This window comes from Cervus elaphus, chromosome X, assembly GCF_910594005.1.
Source record: "Cervus elaphus chromosome X, mCerEla1.1, whole genome shotgun sequence".
Taxonomy (NCBI): domain Eukaryota; kingdom Metazoa; phylum Chordata; class Mammalia; order Artiodactyla; family Cervidae; genus Cervus; species Cervus elaphus.
The window spans coordinates 96,349,753-96,365,742 of record NC_057848.1 but is presented as its reverse complement, the minus strand read 5'-3'; the positions used below and the strand labels follow the sequence as shown (position 1 = coordinate 96,365,742).

At 38.8% G+C, this 15,990-nt stretch overlaps 2 protein-coding genes across 3 annotated transcripts in view; one reads left to right on the top strand and one right to left on the bottom strand.

Moving 5' to 3' along the window:
* Positions 1-15,787, top strand: part of KLHL4 (kelch like family member 4) — a 127,242-nt gene extending 111,455 nt beyond the window's left edge. The window contains exons 10-11 of one of the 2 annotated variants that reach the window (XM_043895592.1): positions 13,874-14,045; positions 15,267-15,787. In XM_043895592.1, coding sequence (XP_043751527.1) covers positions 13,874-14,045; positions 15,267-15,359 — 265 coding nt within the window. In that variant the 3' untranslated portion in view covers positions 15,360-15,787. The remainder of the gene's footprint in view (positions 1-13,873; positions 14,046-15,266) is intronic. The other variant, XM_043895594.1, reaches the window with a different exon arrangement.
* Positions 7,162-9,306, bottom strand: LOC122689303 (adenosylhomocysteinase-like). Its single transcript, XM_043895595.1, has one exon. The coding sequence runs from the start codon at positions 9,214-9,216 to the stop codon at positions 7,918-7,920; it is 1,299 nt and encodes a 432-aa protein (XP_043751530.1). The 5' UTR covers positions 9,217-9,306; the 3' UTR covers positions 7,162-7,917.
* Positions 15,788-15,990: the final 203 nt, after the last annotated feature.

Below are 15,990 nucleotides of genomic sequence, written 5' to 3'. Positions count from 1 at the left end.
AGAAAATAACCTCTTTGGCAACAATCGAGACAGGTTAAATTGTAGATTATTAGCTCTGCTCTTCTCTCTCTGATTCAGGAAAAGGAACTGAAGGAACTGGGGCTGAGTTACTGCTTTCTTCAACCCATACCATGTCTTTCTAGGAGGGAGTGGGGCAACAGGAAGTAAGAATTTCACAAAATTTCCTACTTCTTTTTCTTAAATGAACATGTAATTTATTGCTTTGGATCTTGACTGATTTCCAGAACTGCTACAAAGTTATCTGAGCCAGTTTCTGTTGGTTTATTCAATAAATTTTGTGCTATAATAAGATACTAGAACTTCCTAGTCTACTGTCTTGCTGGTATTACTCCCTAGTTATGCAACATTGAAAACAAAATAAAAAACACATGAAAATCACCTTGAGTTGTTTGCATATTTAAAAAGTAGAGTTGAACTTGTTCTGCCCTTTATAAAATATCCAGAAGCACAATAATGAATTTATATGCAATTACAAATGGAAATGACATTGAAAATCTAGTATAGTCCTATCATCTTACAGAAGCAGAAGTTGAAACACTCTATGATTAACTGACAAATAGTGGCTAAAGGATTTTTTTTTATATAAGTGGAGTTTGTAAAAGATTGGAAACCAGTCATATGTGACTTTCCAATTTATCATAAAACTAAAAGTTCACTATAGTACACTCAGTATTATTGATAGGCTTAAACGTCAAGTCAATATTTCCTATTTTATTGATCCCGAATTTCATTGTGTATACCAAATTCTAAGCATTTATTCTGCGCTTGTGTATATATACTTAGTGGGGATCATGATTCCCTTTTAGAAAGGCCAAAGGAATATGATGGACGCAAGACTTGTTAAAGTTCACTGTAAAAAGTTGAGAAAATTATAGATTTTATTGAAGTTTTAAATTGCCTAGATAATTTATTGATGCTTTCTAGAGAGCACAAAAAATTACAGAGAGCACACAATTCACAGAAGTTTAGACCCACCTGTCTGTGAATGTATATATACTCTCAACTCATATTTGTATTCAAAAAAGGTAAATGTAATACCAGAAACTATAAAACTCTTAGAGGAAAACGTGCACAGGACACTCCTTGACATACATCACAGCAAGATCCTCTATGACCCACTTCCTAGAAAATGGAAATAAAAACAAAAGTAAATAAATGAGACCTAATTAAACTTAAAAGCTTTTGCACAGCAAAGGAGACCATAAATGACATGAAAAAACAGTCCTCAGAATGGGAGAAATTAATTGCAAATGTTCATGCTATTCATGAGGTTCTCAAGGCAAGAATACTGAAGTGGTTTGCCATTCCCTTCTCCAGTGGACCACATCTGTCAGAATTCTCCACCATGACACATCTATCTTGGGTTGCCCTAGAGGGAATGGCTCCTAGTTTCATTGAGTTAGACAAGGCTGTGGTCCATGTGATCAGATTGGTTATTTTACTGTGATTGTGGTTTTCATTCTGTCTGCCCTCTGATGGAGAAAGATAAAAGACTTATGAAAGCTTCCTGATGGGAAAGATTGAATGGGGGGAAACTGGGTCTTGTTCTAATGGGTAGGGCCATGCTCAGCAAATCTTTAATCAAATTATATGTTGATGGGTGGGGCTGTGTTCCCTCCCTGTTGTTTGACCTGAGACCAAACTATGGTGGAGGTAATGAAGATAATGTCAACTTCTTCAAAAGGTCCCATACAGGTACTGCTGCACTCAGTGCCTCCAACCCTGCAGCAGGCCACTGATGAACAGTATGAAAAGGCAAAAAGATACAGTACTGAAAGATGAACTTCGCAGGTTGGTAGGTGGAGATCAGTGGAGAAATGACTTCAGAAAAAAATGAATTCAGAGAAAAGAATATATATATGGCACAGAGGTATGGATGTGACTGGTGATGGCAGTAAACTCTGATGCTGTAAAGAGCAATACTGCATAGGAACATGGAATGTTAGGTCCATGAATCAAGGCAAATTGGAAGTGATCAAACAGGAGATGGCAAGAGTGAACATCGACATTTTAAGAATCAGCAAACTAAAATGGACGGGAATGTGTGAATTTAACTCAAATGACCATTATATCTACTACTGTGGGCAGGGATTCCTTAGAAGAAATGCAGTAGCCATTATAGTCAACAAAAGAGACTGAAATGCAGTACTTGGATGCAACCTCAAAAATGACAGAGTGGTCTCTGTTTCTAAGGCAAACCATACAGTATCACAGTAATTCAAGTCTATGTCCCGACCAGTAATGCTATAGAAGCTGAAGTTGAATGATTATCTAGGACTAACACCCAAAAAAGATGTCCTTTTAATTTTAGGATACTGGAATGGAAAAGTAGGAAGTAAAGAGATACCTGGAATAACAGGCAAAACTCGTCTCACACGCTAGTAAAGTAATGCTAAAAATTCTCAAAGCCACGCTTCAATAGTACATGAACCATGAACTTCCAGGCATTCAAGCTTGTTTTAGAAAAGGCAGAGGAACCAGAGATCAAATTGCAAACATCTGCTGGATCATTGAAAGAGTTCCAGAAAAAAAAATCTACTTCTGCTTTATTGACTATGCCAGAGCCCTTGACTGTGTGGATCACAACAAACTGTGGAAAATTCTTCAACGGATAGGAATACCAGACTACCTGACCTGTCTCTTGAGAAATCTGTATTCAGGTCAAGAAGTAACAATTAGCACTTGACACATGACAATGGACGGGTTCCAAATCGGGAAAAGAGTATGTCAAGGCTGTATATTGTCACCCTGCTTAACTTATATGCAGAGTACATCATGAGAAACGCTGGGCTGGATGAAGCACAAGCTGGAATCAAGACTGCATGGAGAAATGTCAATAACCTCAGATATGCAGATGACACCACCCTGATGGCATAAAGTGATGAGGAATAAAGAGCCTCTTGATGAAAGTGAAAGAGGAGAGTTAAAAACGTTGGCTTAAAGCCCAACATTCAGAAAGCTAAGATCATGGCATCTGGTCCCATTACTTCATTGCAAATAAACGCAGAAACAGTGGAAACAGTGACATACTTTATTTTGGGGGCTCCAAAATCACTGCAGATGCTGACTGCAGCCATAAAATTAATAGATGCTTGCTCCTTGGAAGAAAAGTTAAGGCCAACCTAGACCACGTATTAAAAAGCAGAGACATTATTTGCCAACAAAGGTCATGATTTTCCCAGTAGTCATGTATGGATGTGAGAATTGGACTATAAAGAAAACTGAGATCCAAAGAGTTGATGCTCTTGAATTGTGATGTTGGGGAAGACTCTTGAGAGTCCCTTGGACTGCAAGGAGATCCAACAGTCAATCCTAAAGGAAATCAGTCATGAATGTTCAGTGGGAGGGCTGATGCTCATGGTGAGACTCCAATACTTTGGACCCTGATGTGAAGAACTGACTCAATGGAAAAGGCCCTGATGCTGGGAAAGATTGAAGGTGGGAAGAAAAGGGGACGACAGAGGATGAGATAGTTGGATGACATCACTGACTCAAAGGACATGAGTTTGAATAATCTCCAGCAGTTGGTGATGGACAAGGAAGCCTGGTGTGCTACAGTTCCTTGCTTCGCAAAGTGTACCACATGACTGATTGACTGAATGGAATTACAAATAAAGTAACTGACGAATGATTAATCTCCATAATAAGCAAGCACCTCATGCAGCCCAATAACATAAAAAAAGAAAACCCAATCAAAAATTGGGCAGAAAACCTAAACAGACATTTCTCCAAAGAAGACCTTCAAATGCATAACAAATACATGAAAAGGTGCTCAACATTGCTTATTATTAGATAAATGCAAATCATAACTATGATGTATCATTTCACACTGGTCAGAATGGCCATCAGAATAACTCTACCAACAATAAATTCTGGAGAGAATGTGTAGCAAAGGGAATCCACGTGCACTGTTGTTGGGAATGCAAATTGATACTGATTCCATGGAGAAATGTATGGATATTTCTCCAAAAAAATAAGAATAAAACTACCATATGATGCAGCAAATCCCACTACTGGGCATACACCCTGAGGAAACCATAACTGAAAAGACACGTGTACCCCCACTGTTCATTGTAGCACTATTTACGATAGCCAGAACATGGAAGCAACCTAGATGTCCATCAACAGATGACTGAATAAAGATGTGGTACATATATACAATGGCATATTTCAGTTCAGTTCAGTCACTCAGTTGTGTCCGACTCTTTGTGTCCCCATGAACCACAGCACACCAGGCCTCTCTGTCCATCACCAACACCCAGAGTCCATCCAAACCCATGTCCCTTGAGTCAGTGATGCCATCAAGACATCTCATCCTCTGTCATCCCCTTCTCCTCCTGCCCTCAATCTTTCCCAGCATCAGGGTCTTTTCCAATGAGACAGCTCTTCGCATGAGGTGGCCAAACTATTGGAGTTGCAGCTTCAACATCAGTCCTTCTAATGAACACCCAGGACTGATCTTTAGGATGGACTGGTTGAATCTCCTTGCAGTCCAAGGGACTCTTAAGAGTCTTCTCCAACACCACAGGTAAAAAGCATCAATTCTTTGGCACTCAGCTTTCTTTATAGTCCAACTCTCACATCCATACATGACTACTGGAAAAACAACAGCCTTGACTACATGGACCTTTGTTGGCAAAGTAATGTCTCTGCTTTCTAAGTTGGTCATAACTTTCCTTGCAAGGAGTAAGCATCTTTTGATTTCATCGCTGCAGTCACCATCTGCAGTGATTTTGGAGACAAATAAATAAAGTCATCCACTGTTTCCACTCTTTCCCTATCTATTTGCCATGAATTGATGGTACCAGTTGCCATGATCTTAGTTTCTGAGTGTTGAGCTTTAAGCCAACTTTTTCACATGCCTCTTACACTTTCATCAAGAGGTGCTTTTGTTCTCTTCACGTTCTGCCATAAGGGTGGTGTCATCTGCATATCTGAGGTTATTGATATTTCTCCTGGTTATCTTGATTCCAGCTTTGCTTCTTCCAGCCCAGCATTTCTCTTGATGTACTCTGCATATAAGTTAAATAAGCAGGGTGACAATATACAGCCTTTACATACTCGTTTTCCTATTTGGAACCAGTCTGTTGTTCCATGTCCAGTTCTAACTTTTGCTTCCTGACTTGCATATAGTTTTCTCAAGAGGCAGGTCAGGTGGTCTGGTATTCCCATCTCTTTCAGAATTTTCAACAGTTTATTGTGATCCACACAGTCAAAGGCTTTGGCATAGTCAATAAAGCAGAAATAGATGTTTTTCTGGAACTATCTTGCTTTTTCGATGATCCAGCGGATGTCGGCAATTTGATCTCTGATTCCTCTGTCTTTTCTAAAGCCAGCTTGAACATCTGGAAGTTCACGGTTCACGTATTGCTGAAGCCTGGTTTGGAGAATTTTGAGGATTACTTTACTAGCGTGTGAGATGAGTGCAATTGTGCAGTAGTTTGAGCATTCTTTGGCATTGCCTTTCTTAGGGATTGGAATGAAAACTGACCTTTTCCAGTCCTGTGAGCACTGCTGAGTTTACAATTTTCCTGACATATTGAGTGCAGCACTTTCACAGCATCATCTTTCATGATTTGAAATAGCTCAACTGGGATTACATCACCTCCACTAGTTTTGTTCATAGTGATGCTTCCTAAGGCCTACTTGACTTCACATTCCAGTATGTCTGACTCTAGGTCAGTGATGATATCATCGTGATTAACTGGGTCATGAATATCTTTTCTTTTGTGTGTGTGTGTGAAGATCTTTTTTTGTACAGTTCTTCTGTGTATTCTTGCCACCTCTTCTTAATATCTTTTGCTTCTGTTAGGTCCATACCATTTCTGTCCTTTATCAAACCCATCTTTGTATGAAATGTTCCTTTGGTATCTCTAATTTTCTTGAAGAGATCTCTAGTCCTTCCCATTCTGTTGTTTTCCTCTATTTCTTTGCATTGATCGCTGATGAAGGCTTTTTTATCTCTCCTTGCTATTCTTTGGAACTCTGCATTAAAATGGGAATATATTTCCTTTTCTCCTTTGCTTTTCACTTCTCTTCTTCTCACAGCTATTTGTAAGGCCTCCTCAGACAACCATTTTGCCTTTTTGCATTTATTTTCCATGGAGATGGTCTTGATCCCTGTCTCCTGTACAATGTCATGAAAGTCCATCCATAGTTCATCAGGCACTCTACCAGATCTAGTCCCTTAAATCTATTTCTCACTTCCACTGTATAGTCATAAGGGATTTGATTTAGGTCATACCTGAAAGGTTTATTGGTTTTCTCCACTTTCTTCAATTTAAGTCTGGATTTTGCCATAAGAAGTTCATTATCTGAGCCACAGTCCACTCCCTGTCTTGTTTTTGCTGACTATATCGAGTTTCTCCATCTTTGGCTGCAAATAATACAAGCAATCTGATTTTGGTGTTGGCCATCTTGTGATGTCCATGTGTAGAGTCTTCTCTTGTGTTGTTGGAAGAGGGTCTTTGCTATTATGAGTGTGTTCTCTTGGCAAAACTCTATTAGTCTTTGTCCTCCTTCATTCTGTACTCCAAGGCCAAATTTGCCTGTTTCTCCATGTGTTTCTTTACTTCCTATTTTTGTATTTCAGTACCCTATAATGAAAAGGACATATTTTTTTTGGGTATTAGTTCTTAAAGGTCTTGTAAGTCTTCATAGAACCTTTCAACTTCAGCTTTGTCAGTGTTACTGGTTGGGACATAGACTTGGATTACCATAATATTGAATGGTTTGCCTTGGAACAGAAATCATTCTATTATTTTTGAGATTATCATGTGTAAAATAGATAGCTAATAGGAAGTTGCTATACTACACAGAGGGAGCTCAGTCTGGGGCTTTGTGACAACCTAGAAGATTGGGGTGGGGTGGGAGGTGGGAGTCAGATTCAAGATGGTGGGGATATGTGGCTGATTCATTTTGAAGTATGGCAGAAGTCATGTCAGTATTGTAAAGCAATTTTCCTTTGATTAAAAACAAATAATTTTTTTCTTAGTTTTAAAGATTAACATTTTGGTTTTTTATTTTTATTTTTTCATTTATTTTTATTAGTTGGAGGCTAATTACTTTACAATATTTTAGTGGTGGGATGTTTTGAGAGAATAGCATTGAAACAAAAACAAATAAATTTTAAAAACTAAATTTTTTTTTTCTTTTAGGCACCAAAATTTTTATTAACCCACCTTCTTGCTCTCTTTTAACATTATAAACCAAATTAACCTCTTTTTGACCCAGAGCTATGATGGGAACCATCAAGTTACAATGTGCTTTTATGTTTCTCTGGCCCCTCTTAACCGCTGGCTGTCATTCCTCTTGTCTTTTCTCACTTAACAATATATTCCAACCCCTGTAAAATAGGGACTAAAAGTACCAACCTCATTGTTCTGAGGTTTAAGAGAATGCTAAGCACTAAGCCAGGCTCTCCGGAGCATTCAAACTCCCACAGTTCCTCCACACCCTTTGACACAGCTCCTTCTCATCTGTCCTGGGCTGAGGAACCAATGAACCTGTAAACCAAGAACATGAGTCTAAAGTCCACAGGCCAAGTGAAGGCCTGGATGGTAAAGTGCATGGGCTTTCTGACCACCACTGCCAACTTCCAGCTTAAGGAAGGACTGAGTGAGCAGTTCCTGAACCCCTGAGCTCATGGTTCCCTGTGGGTAACCCCCATGTACCTCCATTATGACCAGCGCTAGAGGAGGGACTTCTCAATTCCCCCTGCCACACTTGGAACAGCATGAGGGATGCAGCAGAGGCCAAAGACTGAGTGACAAGCCCCAAGGAGTCGATGGGGAACATTATCAAACCAATCTCAAAGGTGGTGCCATTTGCTCTTGGGGAGGAGAGGTGGGACCCAGGCAAGGACAGCAGCTGGAAGGCAAAGGGCAGGCCCGGTTCTCAGTAGCGGTAGTGATCAGGCTTGAACGGGCCTTCGCGGGGCATGCCCAGGTACTGGGCCTGCTTCTCAGTCAGCTTGGTCAGCTTCACATTCAGCTTGCCCAGATGGGCTTCAGCCATGGCTTCATCCAGCTTCTTGGGCAGGAAGTGGACCCCAACAGGGTACTTGTCTGGGTGGGTCCAGAGCTCGATCTGCGCCAGCACCTGGTTGGTGAAGGAGCTGCTCATCACAAAGCTAGGGTGGCCCATGGCACAGCCCAGGTTGACCAGCCGGCCCTCGGCCAGCAGGATGATGCGGCGCCCGTTCTTCAACAAGTAGCGGTCCACCTGGGGCTTGATGTTCACCTTCTCCACAGCGTTCTCGTTCAGCCACTTGACATCGATCTCCACGTCAAAGTGCCCGATGTTACACACAATGGCATCATCTTTCATCTGTTCAAAGTGCTGGCCAACGATGATGTTGATACAGCCCGTGGTGGTGACAAAGATGTTGCCCTCCTGACAGGCCTCATCCATGGTGGTCACCTCATAGCCCTCCATGGCAGCTTGAAGTGCGTTGATGGGGTCAATCTCCATGATGATGACGCGCGCCCCGAATCCCCTCAGGGCCTGGGCACAGCCCTTGCCCACGTCGCCATAGCCCGCGACCACTGCCACCTTGCCCGCAATCATGACGTCTGTGGCCTGCTTGATGCCATCTATGAGGGACTCCCGGCAGCCATAGAGGTTGTCAAACTTGCTCTTGGTGACAGAGTCGTTGACATTGATGGCCGGCACCTTCAGGATCCCGTTGGCCATCATCTTGTACAGGTTGTGGACCCCCGTTGTGGTCTCTTCAGAGATGCCTCGGATGCCTGACAGGAGCTGCGGGTACTTGGTGTGGATGAGGTTGGTGAGATCACCACCGTCGTCCAGAATCATGTTGAGGGGCCCGTCCTTGAAGTGCAGCGTCTGCTCAATGCACCACAGGTACTCCTCGTCCGTTTCGCCCTTCCAGGCGTACACTGGAATGCCAGCCTTGGCAATGGCAGCTGCTGCATGGTCCTGGGTGGAGAAGATATTGCAGCTGGACCACCGCACCTCAGCACCCAGGGCAACGAGGGTCTCAATGAGAACGGCAGTCTCCACGGTCATGTGGAGGCAGCCGGCAATGCGGGCGCCCTTCAGAGGCTTGGAGGCCGAGTACATTTCCCGCATGTGCATCAGGCCCGGCATCTCGTTCTCTGCCAGGTCCAGGGCCTTGCGTCCCCAAGCGGCCAGGGTGATGTCAGCGACTTTGTAAGGCAGCTTGTCTGACATGCTGGCGGCGTTTCCGCACGGAGTGATGCACGCAGGCGAAAGGGGCCGGGCCTAGGGCTGGGAAGAGGCGCGGGCTGGGCGGCGCCGGGTAGGGCTTATAATAGCCATTTTCTTTTAATAAATTCAAATTAGTGTGAGATTTTCTTTCTGGAATACTAAAGTCTTATGTTTTTGTCTATTTCAGTATTGGAGGCTTTTTGTTTTATCTTAGTGGTTTAGCTTGTGTTGCATTTACTTGGTTTCTTATTTCTAAATGTATTGGGTTAAGAAATTAGCTTTAGTCTATAAAGCATACATTTCATAAGGAAAAAAAAAAACTAGAATACATAAAAAAGTTTAATGAAGTCACCTTCCTCTCTTTCATTATTATGCCAGCATTTTCCTGGCTTTACTTAGAATGCCTGTAATTGTGTAATTCTATGTTGAGACCTGAAATAATGAGGAATTTGACTGCATTTTAGCACTGTAGATTGTTCACCATGAAATTAGCCTTACAATAATATGAGGTGTCTAAATCAATTTAAACAGGCATTTACACATACAACTAGGAAAATATAAACCCAAGGGAGGAAGCTGAATATACAGTTCATAATTCAGTCTACAAAATTAAATAGTTACCAACATATCCTAATAACTAATATTTAATTTTGTTTACTGATATAATTATAGTTCCAAATATACCACTTTTAATTTAATTTTTAATGGGAAAAAAGCACTTCATGCATACCAAAAAATGTATAGTATACTAGTTAAAAACACTAGATTTGGAGTCAGAAAGATCTGGGTGCAAATCCCAGATCTGTTATTTGCAAGTTATGGGACTTTGACCCAGTTACTTTACACCTCTAAACAGTTTCCTCATGTGAAAAGTGGGAATAATCAACCTCATAAGATACAGAATATTGAGTGTGTTGCCTGGCACATATTAAGTACTTAATGGAAGCTAGTTGCTGGTATTATTTTATTTGTATTATTTTATACTTAGTATTATTATTACTATCATTATCCCCTTATTAGCATTTTCTTTTAAAAATACTAAAGAATTAATTAGTGCTAATGTATAATTTTTGAAAAGTTATGCCTTTGATACAAATATGAGTAACATGTTAAATATTTTGAGTAATTCATTAATGTGGTAATTCATAAGGTATTAAAATTTTTTCAAAGAATTTTTGAAGAAAATACATAAAAACAGTTAGGAAAATGCTGAAAAATGCGGTAAAATCATTCATAGATGCAAGAGTAGTTAGTATCCTATAGACAATAAAACAATACTTGGGAGGATCATCATTTGGGGTTAGAAATTAAGTCTATCAATAATCTTAAATTGATTAAATCTTAAATGTCTCTATCAATAAATCTTAAAATTTATTTTATTGTTATGTATAGGAATCACAAGAAAATTCAGTTTTCTACAACTTAATTTCTACACTTATAGAGTTGTAAAATAGTCTTGTCAGTAGAAAGTCAAAGATGCACACTCTATGGAATTAGATAATTCTCATTTCCATGTCTTAGACAATATTCCTGAAACTCTTTTTCTACTCAGACATCAACAGCTTGCCATAGGAGTCTCATCCAGTTAATTACGATAATCATTTAAATTAAAGTTTTCTAAAACCATCACATAAACTTGTGACTGCTGGGTCAGGGATTACCATTTCTATAATGCTGATGAGAAAATTGTGGCAAAGAAGTAAAGCAAATAATCCATAATTACACCAAGTGGACGAATAAGTCTGTGACCAGTTCCCTTTACTTATGTCTGCATTTTATCTCCACTAGAATATATATGCTTATAACCAAAGTAAGGAGAAACCAAAAAGCAAGAGAGAAATAAAATGGGAGAAACAGGTGTGTTTAATTTGAAGGTGATGCAGTGGCTAGCTTTTTCTTTAATAACTGCTCCTGTGTGTCCTTACAGATAATAACCAAGGTGACAATTTTCTTTCTTCAAAAGATTCTACATTCTCCAAACCTCTCTTGTTAATCAAGCAGTGTCCAGATATTAACATTAACCAGATTTTTGAACATTTATTATCATGTACATGCAGAAAAATCTTGGTCTCTGGATGCCAATCTATAAAAGAATCCTGTGAGCTCTGGTTCACCAGTCATACGTGTGTGTACTTGTATGAGTGTATTCTGTTAGCTGAATGCATCATGAATTAACAATCACAATTGTGTTGAAGATTCAGCTTAGCTAAAACACATAGCTGTGGATCTTCTGGTTGTGGGTTTCAGTATAACATCATAATTTAAGGTGAAATCCTTCATGATGCTCAACAATATATGGTGGATATTGGGGATATCTTAATTATTGCTTATTTCAGATATTATTGAAAATACTACTGGATGTGAAGACCAAGTTCAAGTGAAAGCTGGGGTTATATAATTTAGATTATGATTAAACAAAGAAAAACAAAAATCAGATGAGTAATACAAATATAAGGAAATTAACATGGTAATAAGTGAAAATATCTTTTGTAAAATAAATGTTTTCTTTGGCATTTACAGATAGGCCAGTATAAGATCAGAGAGAAATTCCACATATAACTGTATACGTTTTTTTGTTCACTGTTGTTTAAAACTATTTAAATCTTTTTTCTACAATAGAGAACCTTTTTAAAATTTAGTTTAATTTATTTATTTTTGGCTGTATTGGGTCTTCTTTTTTTTTTTTTTTTTAATTTTTTTATTAGTTGGAGGCTAATTACTTCACAACATTTCAGTGGGTTTTGTCATACATTGATATGAATCAGCCATAGATTTACACTTATTCCCCATCCCGATCCCCCCTCCCACCTCCCTCTTCACCCGACTCCTCTGGGTCTTCCCAGTGCACCAGGCCCGAGCACTTGTCTCATGCATCCCACCTGGGCTGGTGATCTGTTTCACCATAGATAGTATACATGCTGTTCTTTTGAAACATCCCACCCTCACATTCTCCCACAGAGTTCAAAAGTCTGTTCTGTATTTCTGTGTCTCTTTTTCTGTTTTGCATATAGGGTTATCATTGCCATCTTTCTAAATTCCATATATATGTGTTAGTATGCTGTAATGTTCTTTATCTTTCTGGCTTACTTCACTCTGTATAATGGGCTCCAGTTTCATCCATCTCATTAGGACTGATTCAAATGAATTCTTTTTGACAGCTGAGTAATATTCCATGGTGTATATGTACCACAGCTTCCTTATCCATTCATCTGCTGATGGGCATCTAGGTTGCTTCCATGTCCTGGCTATTATAAACAGTGCTGCAATGAACATTGGGGTGCACGTGTCTCTTTCAGGTCTGGTTTCCTCAGTGTGTATGCCCAAAAGTGGGATTGCTGGGTCATATGGCAGTTCTATTTCCAGTTTTTTAAGGAATCTCCACACTGTTTTCCATAGTGGCTGTACTAGTTTGCATTCCCACCAACAGTGTAAGAGGGTTCCCTTTTCTCCACACCCTCTCCAGCATTTATTGCTTGTAGTCTTTTGGATAGCAGCCATCCTGACTGGCGTGTAATGGTACCTCATTGTGGTTTTGATTTGCATTTCTCTAATAATGAGTGATGTTGAGCACCTTTTCATGTGTTTGTTAGCCATCTGTATGTCTTCTTTGGAGAAATGTCTGTTTAGTCTTCTTTGTTGAGAACAAGCTTTCCCTAGTTATGGAGATTGGGAGCTGCTCTTCATTGTGGTGTGCTGGCTTCTCATTGCAGAGGTTTTTCTTGTCTGGGAGCATAGGCTTCAGGCTCGAGGGCTTCAGTAGTTGCAGCATGTGAATTTCAGTAGTTGTGGCTCCTGGGCCCTAGAGATCAGGCTCTGTAGTTGTGTCCCATGAGCTTGATTGCCCCGTGGCCTGTGAAATCTTCCCAGATTTGGAAATCAAACCTGTGTCCCCTACACTGGCAGGTGGATTCTTAACTACTGGGACCACAAGGAAAGTTCTGTTCTCTTCTTTTAGATTTTATTATTATGTATTGGGTTCAAATTTTAGGAAATAATTCCTGGAAAGATTTTAATTAATACAGATTACTGAGTGCTCTGTCATTTTGCTTATAAAATATGTTTGAGGATGAAGAACTAACTTCAAATTAAAATGGAAATAAAAACCCCAGGGTCCTGTAAAGATGAATAAGAACTTTCATAGAAGAAATAATAAGAATAAGAAAAATAATAAAACTGTGGTCACTGTAACTACAAAGAGTATTAAAACCATGGTTACCATAGCTTATATAACAAAAAGGCAATTATATTCTGATTTACTTAAAATATGAGCTCTCATAAACAAGATCAGGCATCACATGCATAACTTTGATAAAGAATAAGAGAAAAATGTGTTCCATTATACTAAATGGCAAAAGGGGCATTTTTCACATAATGTTCAGATGCCAATGTGTGAAGTTTCCTCAGAAAATCTGAGAACTGATTAAATAAACGCATGGCATTTTTTAAAGGAAATTGACTTTCACTATGCTTTGAGTGTCCTCTGGTGGCTGAAGAGAATTCTATCATAGCCTTAGTATTTATTACTCGGATTACATTTACTATTTATAGGGTATTTTTAAATTTATTTTTATCAGATAAGTATATATTTTATTAATGTATATTATTTTTAATTTTAACACTGCATAACTTTATTTTCAATTGTCTGCCTGAACTTCTTAAGGTATGATCCAAGAAATGATTCATGGTCAACTGTGGCACCTCTGAGTGTTCCTCGAGATGCTGTTGCTGTATGTCCCCTTGGAGACAGACTCTATGTGGTTGGAGGATATGATGGGCATACTTATTTGAACACTGTTGAATCGTATGATGCACAGAAAGATGAATGGAGAGAGGTACTCTCAATTTAAGTATCCAAATTGATATATTTCAGGTTTTAATTCAAAAATTAAAATATATGTTTGGAATTCATCCCATTCTCTTCCACTCTAGGGCTGAATAAAATTCTTTTAGTGAAATTTATAGCATGTGCTTTATTTAGCTATAGAAAGTTATTAATTGAGCTGTTTGATCATTAGTAGGATTCATCAGTATTTATATAAAGTGAGGACAAGACATTTTCTAAGGTTTATGGACTCAGTCCTCTTATAGAAAAGTGAATCAGATTCAATAATCCAAGAGCTTTACTCCCTGACAAATTTTCTATGTATTCATTTTGACTTGAGAAGCAAGGAATAATACCTTTATCTACAAATGTTTGTCCCTTCTTATTGGCTGATGCCCAGGGGAAAAATCTCTTAGTCTCCTCCTTATAAAGATTCTACAAATTGCAACACTCCTAACTACTAATTAGTCATTCAGGGATTTGGTGCACAGTAAAAGACTGGAATTAAACCCTCTAAAGAGTTCTGGGTATCAGCAGAAGAAATTTTAAGGAAAATATTAATATAAGAAGGGGCACAGAAAGAACATGAGTTTCTATCTCTTTACTCCAATAATATGATTCATTATGACCCTCAGAAACACTCAAGTTCTGCCATGTAGTTAGCTCTTAAATTTACAACGGTTAGGACCAGCTAGAAATGGAAGAAAATATTTAGCAAACAAAGATGTTGGCCAAATATGATTAAAAAAATGTTTTTCTAACCTTGTTTAAATTATTTTTCTGAAAATTATAGATAAGTAGTTAAGAGATGTAGATTCTATTTCAGGTATTTCACTTTTTCATTGTGTAATCTTGCAAAGGGTGAAAGAGAACAACTAGATAAACAGATTGTAACTACTATATCCCTAATTATTTTCATTCATTTTCTTGCTTATCCGTAACAAGAACATTGAAGGATGAGTATTATTAGTTTCAATTTTTTAAGTGAGAAAATTACAAGAGAGGTGAAACTTAAGCAAGACCACCTGTCCTTCAAACTCAGATCTACTTCATTTTAAAGACTATGCTGTTTCCACATTGGAATGTTATCTTGGCTGCATTTTCCATTGTCTTTATACAAGGTGAAGGCTGGGCCAGAATAGCTGAGGACTTTTTCAACTCCAATATATTATGCCAAAGACAGAGTTCATTCAAACAGCATTTCTTTCTTTGTTTTTGTTTTCTGCATTAGGAAGTTCCTGTTAATATTGGAAGAGCTGGTACATGTGTTGTGTTGGTGAAGCTACCAGAAACTATCTTTATCAAAGGGGAGGAAACGAAATAATCTCAAGAAATGGAGCAGGAAGAGAAGAGGAAGAAGAAACTTGTCCTTTCCTTCGATTAGTAATCAAACATGAAAATTCTTGTGCCATTTTAATGTGTAGTTATAAATGCTCTCATTTGTGAAGCTAAAGTAAGGTTTGAACATTAACTACATATAGGTGTTTAGTGTATATGTTGCTGCAGTTAATATAAATGAAAAGTCAGTAGTCTAGGTTTAGCCTTATTATTTTAAAATGTTAAAAACGTTTCAGGGAAATTGATAGTGACCAAAGTATTAAAGGTTATAAGAGTATGAGTAATTTTAAGTTAGTCTGATAAGTTAAAAAAACATTACAGTATACTAACACATATATATGGAATTTAGAAAGATGGTAAAGATAACCCTATATGCAAAACAGAAAAAGAGACACAGATGTACAGAACAGACTTTTGGACTCTGTGGGAGAAGGCGAGGGTGGGATGTTTCGAGAGAACAGCATTGAAACATGTATATTATCTAGGGTGAAACAGATCACCAGCCCAGGTTGGATGCATGAGACAAGTGCTCGGGCCTGGTGCACTGGGAAGACCCAGAGGGATCGGGTGGAGAGAGAGCTGGGAGGGGGGATCAGGATGGGGAATACATGTAAATC